The 14,259-nt window shown below is 41.6% G+C and overlaps 1 protein-coding gene across 1 annotated transcript in view; it reads right to left on the bottom strand.

Annotated features, from left to right (window-relative positions):
- LOC126470879 (serine-rich adhesin for platelets) overlaps window positions 1-14,259 on the bottom strand; it is a 479,197-nt gene that overhangs the window by 151,471 nt on the left and 313,467 nt on the right. The window contains exon 5 of the mRNA XM_050098901.1: window positions 1,968-2,092. Within this exon, the coding sequence (XP_049954858.1) occupies window positions 1,968-2,092 (125 nt within the window). The remainder of the gene's footprint in view (window positions 1-1,967; window positions 2,093-14,259) is intronic.

Genomic DNA, 14,259 nt, shown 5'->3' with positions numbered 1-14,259 from the left:
GATATGGGACTCTGTTGCTATTACAGTCCTTAAGTTAATTACTCCACAAGTGATCTTCTCAATTTTTCGGTTGAATTCTTACAGAGTGATGTATTTTTCTGAATTACAGTTTATTGTGGGTTAAGCTGAAATAATTTACAACCCACTAATGTAAACAAATAGACTACTGGTCATTAAAATTGCTACACCAAGAAGAAATGCAGATGATAAACGGGTATCCATTAGACTAATATATTATATTAGAACTGACATGTGATTACATTTTCACGCAATTTGCGTGCATAAATCCAGAGACATCAGTACCCAGAACAACCACCTCTGGCCGTAATAATGGCCTTGATACGACTGGACATTGAGTCAAACAGAGCTTGGATGGCGTGTGCAGGTACAACTGCCCATGCAGCTTCAACACGATACCATAGTTCATCAAGAATAGTGACTGGCGTATTGTGACGAGCCAGTTGCTCGGCCACCATTGACCAGAAGTTTTCAGTTGGTGAGAGATATGGAGAATGTACTGGCCAGGGCAGCAGTCCAACATTTTCTGTATCCAGAAAGGCCCGTACATGACCTGCAGCATGCGGTCGTGCATTATCCTGCTGAAATGTAGGGTTTCGCAGGGATCGAATGAAGGGTAGAGCCACGGGTCGTAACACATCTGAAATGTAACGTCCACTGTTCAAAGTGCCGTCAATGCGAACAAGAGGTGACCGACAAGTGAACCAATGGCACCCCATACCATCACGCCGGGTGATACGCCAGTATGGCGATAACGAATACACGCTCCAATGTGCATTCACCGCGATCTCGCCAAACACGGATACGACCATCATAATGCTGTAAACAGAACCTGGATTCATCAGAAAAAATAACGTTTCGCCATTCGTGCACCCAGGTTCGTCGTTGAGTACACCATCGCAGGCGCTCCTGTCTGTGATGGAACGTCAAGGGTAACCGCAGTCATGCTCTCCAAACTGATAGTCCATGCTGCTGCAAACGTCGTCGAACTGTTCGTGCAGATGGTTATTGTCTTGCAAACGTCCCCATCTGTTGACTCAGGGATCGAGACGTGGCTGCACGATCCGCTACAGCCATGCGGATAATATGCCTGTCATATAGACTGCTAGTGATACGAGGCCGTTGGGATCCAGCACAGCGTTCCGTATTACCCTCCTGAACCCACCGATTCTATATTCTGCTAAGAGTCATTGGCTGTCGGCCAACGCGAGCAGCAGTGTCGCTATACGATAAACAGCAATCGCGACAGGCTACAATCCGACTTTTATAAAACTCGGAAACGTGATGGTACTCTTTTCCCCTCCTTACACGAGGTATCACAACAAAGTTTCATCAGACAAGGCCGGCCAACTGCTATTTGTGTATGAGAAATCGGTTGGAAACTTTCCTCATGTCAGCACGTTGTAGGTGTCGCGACCGGCGCCAACCTTGTGTGAATGCTCTGAAAAGCTAATCATTTGCGTATCACAGCATCTTCTTCCTGTCGGTTAAATTTCGCGTCAGTAGCACGTCATCTTCATGGTGTAGCAATTTTAATGGCCAGTATTGTAATACTAAAACATTTTATACGCTTTTGTTGTTATTATTAATGAAGTTCTAGGTATGTGTGGTATGTTAAAAGAGGGGATGACAGCCAATTATATTGGAGAGGCAGGGGGGAGCAAGTAAAAAACAGTGACCCACTACAAGTTTACAGCTTCCTCAATATACAGATCGAGTAGCATTGAAGGTAGCCTATAATCATGAAATAGGCATCATAAAATGCATTTTTCGTAAAATAGTGAATGACAATTGCAAAAATAGTCGGGTGAGATGGCTTTTTATTATCGTGCTGAGATTCAGTACACTAAAACCCCAAGAATAAGCTACATTCATTAAAAATGCCGTTTGATTATCGGCCTTTGAAACTAGACTGAGAACTTGGCTACCGCGTATCTGAGACAACTCACTTGTTCATGGAAGCGATGTCGAAGCCCTTCTCGATGTACTCGATGCCCGCCGGCACCGCCATTGTCAGCAGCAGGCGAGGACGGCCCGTTTTCTCGGACTCGCGATCGAACTCTTCTCTAAGTTCCTGCAACAAAGCAAATCACATCAGTAATGACATGCAGAGTGATTCATTTTAGTAATTATATCAAAAGACAATAAGCAACCCGTATAAAAATCACCGCTTCTAGCTTGGATAATGGAGAGGATCTAATCCACCACTTTCTTCTTTTTTTCCATATCCAGCTGAAGCTGGGATGTTGTTTGCCACATTTCACTTGCTGTTTCAAATAATACCAGACAAATTGTATTCTATTGGTGATGTAGCGGTCTAGTAAATGTGCGACGTGGCCTTTCAGGCTGCTCTGTGAACACCGCTGTCATCATCTCTGAAGACGGAACTGTCTACAGCACACTCACCACCAAGATTTATAAGCGCGGATAACAATTCGTTGAAATAATCATCCTTGTTAATCAAACGATATTCTGAATGAGTGGCCCAAGCCACGGGACGAAGAAGATACCTAAAACGTCACAAAACCATCTTCAGGTTAAACCGCACCTTGCACCGTTTCAAAAGAGGCAAAATCGCGACTCATCAGGCCACACTTCACGTCTAAAGTCAGGTAATACCCACTTTTTGTGTCGCTAGGCCCATTGAAGGGACGTAGCTTCACGTGCCCCTCTGAGCAATGGCGTTATGCGGGGTACATGGCTAAAAATGTCCGTCGCATGCAGACTCCTTCGCTTGGCTCGGAAACTGGTGTAGTGGACCTACATTCCCTGACAGCAACAATTCCTGTCGGGTTGGAAACCGACTGTCATAGACGAGGTGTGACACTCGTCTCCCAATCACGTCGATTACACTACTGACTATTAAAATTGCTACACCAAGAAGAAATGCAGATGATAAACGGGTATTCATTGGACAAATATATTATACTACAACTGACATGTGATTACATTTTCACGCAATTTGGGTGCATAGATCCTGAGAAATCAGTACCCAGAACAACCACCTCTGGCCGTAATAACGGCCTTGATACGCCTGGGCATTGAGTCAAACAGAGCTTGGATGGCGTGTACAGGTACAGATGGCCATGCAGCTTCAACACGATACCACAGTTCATAAAGAGTAGTGACTGGCGTATCGTGACGAGCCAGTTGTTCGGCCACCATTGACCAGACGTTTTCAGTTGGCGAGAGATCTGGAGAATGTGCTGGCCAGGGCAGCAGTCGAACATTTTCTGTATCCAGAAAGGCCCGTACAGGACCTGCAACATGCGGTCGTGCATTATCCTGCTGAAATGTAAAGACGTGAACGAGACGTGTAACCAATGGCATCCATGCCATCACGCTGGGTGATACGCCAGTATGGCGATGACGAATACACGCTTCCAATGTGCATTCACCGCGATGTCGCCAAACACGGATGCGACCATCATGATGCTGTGAACAGAACATGGAGTCACACAGAAAAAATGACGTTTTGCCATTCGTGCACCCAGGTTCGTCGTTGAGTACACCATCGCAGGCGCTCCTGTCTGTGATGCAGCGTCAAGGGTAACCGCAGCCATGGTCTCCGAGATGATAGTCCATGCTGCTGCAATCGTCGTCGAATTGTTCGTGCAGATGGTTGTTGTCTTGCAAACGTCCCCATCTGTTGACTCAAGGATCGAGACGTGGCTGCACGATCCGTTACAGCCGTGCGGATAAGATGCCTGTCATATAGACTGCTAGTGATACGAGGCCGTTGGGATCCAGCACGGCGTTCCGTATTACCCTCCTGAACGCACCGACTCCATATTCTGCTAACAGTCATTGGATCTCGACCAACGCGAGCAGCAATGTCGCGATACGATAAACCGCAATCGCGATAGGCTACAATCTGACCTTTATCAAAGTCGGAAACGTGATGGTACGCATTTATCCTCCTTACACGAGGCATCGTAACAACGTTTCACCAGGCAACGTCGGTCAACTGCTGTTTGTGTAGGAGAAATCGGTTGGAAGTTTTGCTCATGTCAGCACATTGTAGGTGTCGCCACCGGCGCCAACCTTGTGTGAATGCTCTGAAAAGCTAATCATTTGCATATCACAGCATCTTCTTCCTGTCAGTTAAATTTCGTGTCTGTCAGCTAAATTTCACTTCTGTAGCACGTCATCTTCGTGGTGTAGCAATTTTAATGGCCAGCAGTGTAGCATCTTTTGATGACCACTGTTTTTTCGCCATGTCACGCGACTGCGTGTGTAGATACGTAATTTCATTCACTGTGTGGTCATGGTCACGTCTAAACTCGATAGAATATTTCTGCCATTCTATCACGTCTGTACACAGAGCCATGTTACTGCTCTAGTTCCATACATGCGACTGGTTCATATCAAGTGAGAGGTGGAGGGGCACACGTGCACCTGTTACCAGGTGTACACTTCCATCCCACATGCCTTAGTCAAACAACTGACTCCAGAAACTGACTATCCGCTTATGGCAGATGGCTTTCCTCGTTCAGGTTCCATATAGTTACCAGTATTGTAGCGATAAGAGATGCAGCCACTCCATCATTAGAGCCTCCGCGTGCATTTGTCTGGTGTTTTGGTAGATATTTGTAATTTCGTTTCTGCATTTTGTAGCTGGATTTAGGCAGTCAAATACTGATCATCACGTCTTTCATGCGACGATCGGTGTCGATGGAAAGCGCCGGTTTCTTTCCCGTTACGAACAAAATTATTTTAAAGCGGAATTTTATATGCTCATTCGATAGGGCAGTTCCAAATTAGTGTAGTGTGATTTTCGTTTAGTCAGGGTGTCTTAACAGGGCATTAAACATGAAGAACAGCCAGTACAGCAGTAGAACAGAGGGTAGCATACAAGTTTAGATATTAACACCCCATGCCACTAATATACCCATGTCAGCTAATATCAAATAAGATCGGATGTGTAATACGGACGGCATCCAATCCATTAGGAGTACATCCTCTAGCTATTTGTGGATTGTATAGGAAACTTAAGTTAAAGTTGTTATGTGGTACTGCTTTTACCTACATTGTTGTTACAGGGTGTACATAAAGTACGGGAATACTTTCAATTATTTATTGCACAAGAACGAAACGTTGTACAGATCTCATACATATTGCATTCTGAAGAGAAACTCTGAAAGTTTTTTTTTTTTATTTTTTTTTTATAATACAAACATTCGATATGCGGACCATGACTGACCCGGCAGAAGTCAATACAGTAATCGAATTCTTGCCATACCCATTCAGCATGGCATCGTCGACTGTGGCAGCCGATTCCCGTATTGTCTCCCGGAGCTCTGCTACATCACGTGATAGAGGCGGTACATATATCAGATCTTTAATGTGTCCCCACAGATAAAAGTCACACGAAGTGAGATCTGGTTATCGGGGAGGCCATTTCATGAAACAACTGTCCCCTTTTGTAGCACGGCCGATCCATCGACTAGCGCTGACTATCGGCAAATTACCAAACCACGCTGTGGCGGTATACATGAAAAAAAAAAACTTTCAGGGTTTCTCTTCAAAATGACATATGTATTACATCTGTACAATGGTTGGTTCTTGTGCAATAAATAATTGAAAGTGTTCCCGGACTTTATGTACACCTTGTATTAACAAATATTCCACTAAAACTTTCATCATCCTGAATTTGAAAAGCAGTTCGACTATTATTGTCGTCAGGGCTTCTCTTTCTGCAATTGTTACATCACAATTTGGTAATAGTCCAACAGTGTATTCATCCATCATTATTTTTCTATAGGGTTAAACTGCTTCAACAAGTACGAAATTGAGAGGTTCCTGTGACTTATGCATGACAGAAAAGAACGACTATATATTATGAAAGTTCATTCGCACTCAATACTAGCACCCATATCACCGCCAACGTCAGAGCCCTCAGATGGGGCACTACCCTCTTGATGGGGTACTACCCCTTCCCTGATTTAAGTTCCAAAATGCTAACACTATTGTAGCAGATAAACAGGGTGTTTCAAAAATGACCGGTATATTTGAAACGGCAATAAAAACTAGACGAGCAGCGATAGAAATACACCGTTTGTTGCAATATGCTTGGGACAACAGTACATTTTCAGGCAGACAAACTTTCGAAATTACAGTAGTTACAATTTTCAACAACAGATGGCGCTGCGGTTTGGGAAACTCTATAGTACGATATTTTCCACATATCCACCATGCGTAGCAATAATATGGCGTAGTCTCTGAATGAAATTACCCGAAACCTTTGACAACGTGTCTGGCGGAATGGCTTCACATGCAGATGAGATGTACTGCTTCAGCTGTTCAATTGTTTCTGGATTCTGGCGGTACACCTGGTCTTTCAAGTGTCCCCACAGAAAGAAGTCACAGGGGTTCATGTCTGGCGAATAGGGAGGCCAATCCACGCCGCCTCCTGTATGTTTCGGATAGCCCAAAGCAATCACACGATCATCGAAATATTCATTCAGGAAATTGAAGACGTCGGCCGTGCGATGTGGCCGGCCACCATCTTGCATAAACCACGAGGTGTTCGCAGTGTCGTCTAAGGCAGTTTGTACCACAACAAATTCACGAAGAATGTCCAGATAGCGTGATGCAGTAATCGTTTCGGATCTGAAAAATGGGCCAATGATTCCTTTGGAAGAAATGGCGACCCAGACCAGTACTTTTTGAGGATGCAGGGACGATGGGACTGCAACATGGGGCTTTTCGGTTCCCCATATGCGCCAGTTCTGTTTATTGACGAAGCCGTCCAGGTAAAAATAAGCTTCGTCAGTAAACCAAATGCTGCCCATATGCATATCGCCGTCATCAATCCTGTGCATTATATATCGTTAGCGAATGTCTCTCATGCAGCAATGGTAGCGGCGCTGAGGGGTTGCCGCGTTTGAATTTTATATGGATAGAGGTGTAAACTCTGACGCATGAGACGATACGTGGACGTTGGCGTCATTTGGACCGCAGCTGCAACACGGCGAACGGAAACCCGAGGCCGCTGTTGGATCACCTGCTGCACTAGCTGCGCGTTGCCCTCTGTGGTTGCCGTACGCGGTCGCCCTACCTTTCCAGCACGTTCATCCGTCACGTTCCCAGTCCGTTGAAATTTTTCAAACAGATCCTTTATTGTATCGCTTTTCGGTCCTTTGGTTACATTAAACCTCCGTTGAAAACTTCGTCTTGTTGCAAAAACACTGTGTTCTAGGCGGTGGAATTCCAACACCAGAAAAATCCTCTGTTCTAAGGAATAAACCATGTTGTCTACAGCACACTTGCACGTTGTGAACAGCACATGCTTACAGCAGAAAGACGATGTACAGAATCGCGCACCCACAGACTGCGTTGTCTTCTATATCTTTCACATCACCTGCAGCGCCATCTGTTGCTGAAAATTGTAACTACTGTAATTTCGAAAGTTTGTCCGCCTGAAAATGTACTGTTGTCCCAAGCATATTGCAACAAACGGTGTAATTCTATCGCTGCTCGTTTAGTTTTTATTGCCGTTTCGAATATACCGGTCATTTTTGAAACACCCCGTAGATACAGTGTGTCCCTCCTAAGAATCGTCAGATGCATTTTCTCTGATGTTTTGGTATATATTTGCAACTGTGTTTTTACAATTTGTAGCTGGAGTCAGCACAAAAAAAATTCTTCTCATTACATCTTTAATGCATCGCTTACTGTCTAAGGGAAGTGTTTCTTTATTCCCTGTTATTAAAAAGAAATTAAAATTGAATTTTACTCGGTCATTCGACAGAGCTGTCCCAAATTTGTCTAGTACAATATTCATTTAATCGATATGTATTAACAGGGGCATAAAAAAAACGTAAAATAGTCAGAACTCTAGTACACTTGATAGTGGTCACCACACAATCTATGATATTAACAGCCCGCATCTCGTGGTCGTGCGATAGCGTTCTCGCTTCCCACGCCCGGGTTCCCGGGATCGATTCCCGGCGGGGTCAGGGATTTTCTCTGCCTCGTGATGGCTGAGTGTTGTGTGCTGTCCTTAGGTTAGTTAGGTTTAAGTAGTTCTAAGTTCTAGGGGACTTATGACCACAGCAGTTGAGTCCCATAGTGCTCAGAGTCATTTGAACCATTTTTTATGATATTAACAACCACATCACTAATCTACCACTGTCAACTAAGCACCAAATGGTATGGGATGTGTAATACAGATTTCCACGATTCCGTTAACAATATATCCTGCTATTAATAATGTCTCATGCAGTAAGTTGAGTTAGTTATAATTATACAAAGCTTATTATAGTATCTGCATGCAACTGAATTCGATTAGGGTATGGATACTGCACATGACAGGCTTGATAGTGCACTGTGTGATCCGCAGGAAGCACATACTATCTGATCGAAAGTATCTAGCCACTTATTAGTGAAGATTAATATTTGTTGTGTTTTCAACCCGAAATTCAGACCGTATTTAGAAAAGAAAATCGCAACTGACAAGTCAGTTTGTTACCTATCCCATAAATCATTTGAACGATTCTTTTATCGAAATGATTTAGAACGAGTCACTTCACAGGATATTTGCAGATGATTAGTGTTAACATTCACGATGACATTATTTTTAGTCCTTTTTATGCCATTACACTTAAAAACAATTTTTTCACAGGCTACTAGTTTTCCAGTAGGAACTCGTCAATGGAATAGAAGAAGTTGCCCAGGAGAAATGGTGTTAAATTGGATTTAAAACTGTCTTCACTACCTGTAAGAAATTTTATTGTATAGGCCAAATGACTGAAAATTGTGCTGTTGGCAGCTTTAATAATGGGTAATAAAGGTCATATATTTCTTCAGCGTTGTTGGTATGTACATCACTGTTCTGAAACTGATATTGACTATTTATGATGCATTTCATTAGTGAATATATTTTTTGTGACGGCACTGTTAAAATGTATAGCTCCTAGAAAATGTACCTACATGACATCTGTGTGTGAACACCACATTTAATTCTTACTGCTCAGTTTTGCACTATAAGTGTAGAGTTATGCTCAAAAGTTATTTCATAAGACATTATTGAGTGGAGATGTGCAAAATATGTCAGGAGGTTAGTTCCTTTGTTTCCAACCTGATCTATTATGTGAGAAGCGAAAGTACTTAGTTGTTTCAGAAGCACAACTATTCTAGTTCAAGTTTTCATCAATACCTACATCCAAAAAATTTGGAGCATTCGACCCTACATACTGACTCTTGCTCATGTGCTACATCAGTTGTTAGTATGACTGTATTTATTGTACAAAATGGGATGTAGTGTATTCTTTAAAATTTATGGAGCGTTCATTTCCTGAGAACCACTTTATAATTTATATTTATCATCTCTTCTGTGGCTTTATCTCCAATGGGATTTATTATAACACTAGGATTGTCTGAAAAAAGTACTAACTCTGCTTGTTGAACGTTAAGTGGGAGGTCATTTACATATATAAGGAATAGGAGTGGCCCGAAAATTGAACTCTTTGGGACTCTTTCATGATCTTTCATCAGTCACTATAATTTTCTTCCCTTCCAACACTGAGTTGTTCAGCACCTTTCCTGTTCAAATGGGTTGTGCATAAAGCAATTCATGCCATAAAATCTGAGTTTTTATGAGAAACTAACATGATCTAAACAATCAGATATCTTGGAAAGATCACAACAAACATCAGCTGGTGATATTTTATTATTTAAGGCTTGTGCTATTTGATGAGTAAATGTACAAACACCCTTCTGTCAGGCAATCATTCTGGAATCCATACTGTGGTATGCTAAGTAAATTGTTTTTACTTAAGCATGAGACTAGTATTGAGTCTATTGTGTTTTCGAATATTCTGGAAAAAGAAATCAGTAAACGAAATTTGATGATAATTGTTTAAGTCCGTCTTGTTAGCTTTCTGATGAAGAATTTCAACAATAGTATATTTTAACCTACCTGGAAAATTCTCCGTGCTAGTGATGCATTACATATATTGCTATGAACATTACTTATTAATTTGTAACTACTTTCCAGAATTCTGTTTGAAATTCCATCAACATCCATCAGCTTTTCTTTTTAGAATTTCTATAATACCATTAATTTCAGTGAACAATGCTGGTGCTACTTCTACTTGCTTGAAGTTTTGGGAATGTCATTTTAATGTGTTTTCTTACTTCTTCCACTGAACCATTTTCTTGCTGCTAAATTTAGAAAGTGATTGTTGACAGTACTCACAACTTGTGAATTATCTGCCACTACATTGCCAATTAGTTTAATTGTTATGGTATTTTGTACACTAACTGGCTGTCCTGTCTCCCGTCTGACAATATCCCTTGAAGTTTTAATCTTTACTTATTTTAATCTTTACTTATTTCTGTCAGAATGTGCATATTTCTCTACATTTGAATGAATTTCCTTAAAATACTACAAAATTTGTTCTAGTATACAACAAGGCTAGGACAAGTGTGCAGAATTTTTGACCGTTGATATGTTACATAATACAGGTCGACCTGACAATCATTTTGACATACACATATGCAACCGCTGAGGCTGGTTTCTCATCTCTCCATTATAAACGCTATTCTATGCGTTTCATAACATTCTGGGTGATTTAAATCATGATGCAATAGTGTCATTCCAATCATTTAACATAGCCACCATATGGAGCGTACTTTGTATCACTGCTGTCACTCCTATTCATCTCACATGAGTCAGTGCACATGCACGTGGCAGAAGCTTAAATTAAAATACATTTCCATTGTACAGTTGGTATGCCTCAGAAAGCATGGAACAGAAGGATTACGTATACAACTTAGTTGTAACGGATACCACACAGACACACCAGAATACCTACAAAATATAATTTGTGGCTGTTAGGAACTATACATGTGGATATTATAACACTGTACACCACGTTTACGAGCAATACTCAAAAATCTGTCAAACAAGCGTTTTGTAAGTCACTTCCTCATACTGGACGAAATATATTTCTCTAAGACGTCTCTCGGCCAGACACCTCTTTTTGGTAGTTACTGTTCCACCACGCACTATGTAAATTGCCGTATAACTTAGAATGCTTCGAATTTCCTGCATTACAGTATACACATGTGGCGTCATCTCCCTATTACATCTAGTACTTATATTAAAGCTCCACAGCTTCTGCTACAAATTCCGATTACTTTCTTTGTAGACCGATTTTATAAGTGTATTTATAAAACACGTTAGTATGAATTATGGGTGTAGGCAACGAATTACAATTGTATGTTAAGGGGGGGTGGGTATCGAAGTCGAATACTTTTCCATACAGTTCGCTTTGATACAGCATCAAGTCGTTTCTAGCTTAGCATAGTGTAGAAGTTGCCTTTGGAGTGCTATTCATGTATTGCAAAGCACTTGTTAATGGATGATATGAAACTGTGTAGGACAGGTTAGTTTTATCGAACGAAGTGTTAAGATCATGGCGCAGTCCTAACCATCATATTAAGAATTACCTTTCCCAAAATGGTATGTCAATGTATAGTGTTCCACTTAACTAAAACAGGACCATCCATTGTATAATTATACAGCACTGTTTGCTAACTCTATCTTAGGATTTATGACTGTGGATTATTAATGCAGAATATCCGAAAAGTTTAATTATCCTGTATCTTTCCCACGTTCAATGTCTCATTTCAACTAATGCGTATTGGCACATGTGACAGTAGTACCACATTTTGCTACTGGAACAAGTAGAAGATGTAGCGAAACTGTTAAAGAGAGACAGCGTACGCTATGCTTACCATTGTATGCATACTGTCACTACCCCAGTGGTGCCAATAAGTGAGCTATTGTTATTTTTTACTGATATAGGACAACTGATTTCCAACAGTAGTGCTACCTTTACGTTTTATACTCGAAGTCTTCAATATGGAATGGTATTTTTGTATCAAGACTTGCGGAATAACATTGTATGTAGGAGCCAATCCTAATTCGATAATATCTATATTGGACTGTATTGTAGCGAACTGTGTTCTGGATTGCTAAAAACAGATTTCTTCAACTTTAATACAACACTTCCACATACAGGGTGGTCCATTGATAGTGAACGGGCCAAATATCTCACGAAATAAGCAACAAACGAAAAAACTACAAAGAACGAAACTCATCTAGTTTGAAGGGGGAAACCAGATGGCGCTATGGTTGGCCAACTAGATGGCGCTGCCATAGGTCAAACGGTTATCAAATGCGTTTTTTTAAAATAGGAACCCCCATTTTTTATTACATATTCGTGTAGTACGTAAAGAAATATGAATGTTTTAGTTGGACCAGTTTTTTCGCTTTGTGATAGATGATGTTGTAATAGTCACAAACATATGGCTCACAATTTTAGACGAACAGTTGGTAACAGTTAGGTTATTTAAATTAAAATACAGAACGTAGGTACGTTTGGACATTTTATTTCGGTTGTTCCTATGTGAGACACGTACCTTTGTGAACTTATCATTTCTGAGAACGCATGCTGTTACAGCGTGATTACCTGTAAATACCACATTAATGCAATAAATGGTCAAAATGATGTGCGTCAACCTCAATGCATTTGGCAATACGTGTAACGACATTCCTCTCAACAGCGAGTAGTTCGCCTGCCTGCTACCAACTGCCGGCCGGGGTGGCCGAGCGGTTCTTGGCGCTACAGTCTGGAACCGCGCGACCGCTACAGTCGCAGGTTCGAATCCTGCCTCGGGCATGGATGTGTGTGATGTCCTTGGGTTAGTTAGGTTTAAGTAGTTCTAAGTTCTAGGGGACTGATGACCTTAAAAGTTAAGTCCCATAGTGCTCAGAGCCATTTGAACCATTTGTTACCAACTGTTCGTCTAAAATTGTGAGCCATATGTTTGTGACTATTAGAGCGCCATCTATCACAAAGCGAAAAAAGTGGTCCAACTAAAACATTCATATTTCTTTACGTACTACACGAATATGTAATAAAAATGGGGGTTACTATTTAAAAAAAAGCAGTTGATATCCCTGTGACCTATGGCAGCGCCATCTAGCGGGCCAACCATAGCGCCATCTGGTTTCCCCGTTCAAGCTAGACTAGTGCCGTGTTTTGTAGTTTTTTCGTTTGACGCTTATTTCGTGAGATATTTGGCCCGGTCACGATCAGTGGGTCACCTTGTATACAACTTATATCGTTTCTGTTGGAGTCTAAGTTAAAAATCTCTGTGTACTTTATAGGTAATAATTAGAACTGTAGGTTGACAGAAAATAGTTTATAACCTCCTCAGTCTTGTCTGGAAAGTTTACTTGCACACCATTCAAATTCCATGTGTTACTGCCACAGCAGATAAATTGCAAAACTCTTTTAAATGTAGAACAGCAGTTTTGTAATCTAGGGTCAAACATGTACAGTGCATTCCATAGCTATAAATCGCAGCTTAAAACAATGTTCTTTACCTGAGGAACCTGTAAAAGATTCTGCACTCACGGAAAAAGAATCGCAACTCCAAAAAGTAATTAATGTAGAGTAATGAAATTTCGTGAGTACATTTGTCTAGGTAACGTATTTAAGTGATTAACATTGCAAGATCATAGGTTAATACAAGTACGAGATAAGTCATTGCAAACGTGAAATTCTGGTACTTTAATAACTGGTGTAACCACCAGAATGTTGATTGCAAGCAAGCAAACATGCATTCATTGTGTTGTAGTACAGGCGCTGGATGCCAGTTTGTGGCACGGAGTACCATGCCTGTTGCAAGTGCTCGGTCAATACAGGAACGATTAATGCTGTTTGTGGATGACGCTGGAGTTGTTGCCATATGATGTCGCGTATGTGCTCAACTGGAGACAGATCTGCTGATCCAGGGCAACATATCGACACTCTGTGAAGCATGTTTGGTTAAAAAAAAGCCACAGGTAGGCTAGAATTATCCTGTTGGAAAACACCCCGAGGTATACTCCTCGTGCATGGCAGCAGAACAGATATAATCACCGGGCTGACGCACAATTATGCAGTCAAGGTGGACGGGATAAACACGAGAGTGCTCCTGCTGTCATATGAAATCGCAACCTGGGTCATAAATTCCGGTGTAGGTCCAGTGTGTCTAGTACACAAACAGGCTGGTCATAGGCCCTCAATTGGCCTCCAAACCAACACAAGGGACATTACTGGCATGGAGGCAGAACCAGCTCTCATCAGCAAACGCAGCAGATCTCCACCCAGCCCCAAATGAGCTCTCGCTTGACACTACTAAACCCTCAAATAACTGTGGTTTGAGGTCGGTGGAATGCAC

This window comes from Schistocerca serialis, chromosome 3, assembly GCF_023864345.2.
Source record: "Schistocerca serialis cubense isolate TAMUIC-IGC-003099 chromosome 3, iqSchSeri2.2, whole genome shotgun sequence".
In the NCBI taxonomy this organism is placed as follows: domain Eukaryota; kingdom Metazoa; phylum Arthropoda; class Insecta; order Orthoptera; family Acrididae; genus Schistocerca; species Schistocerca serialis.
This window is presented reverse-complemented; position numbering and strand designations above follow the sequence as displayed.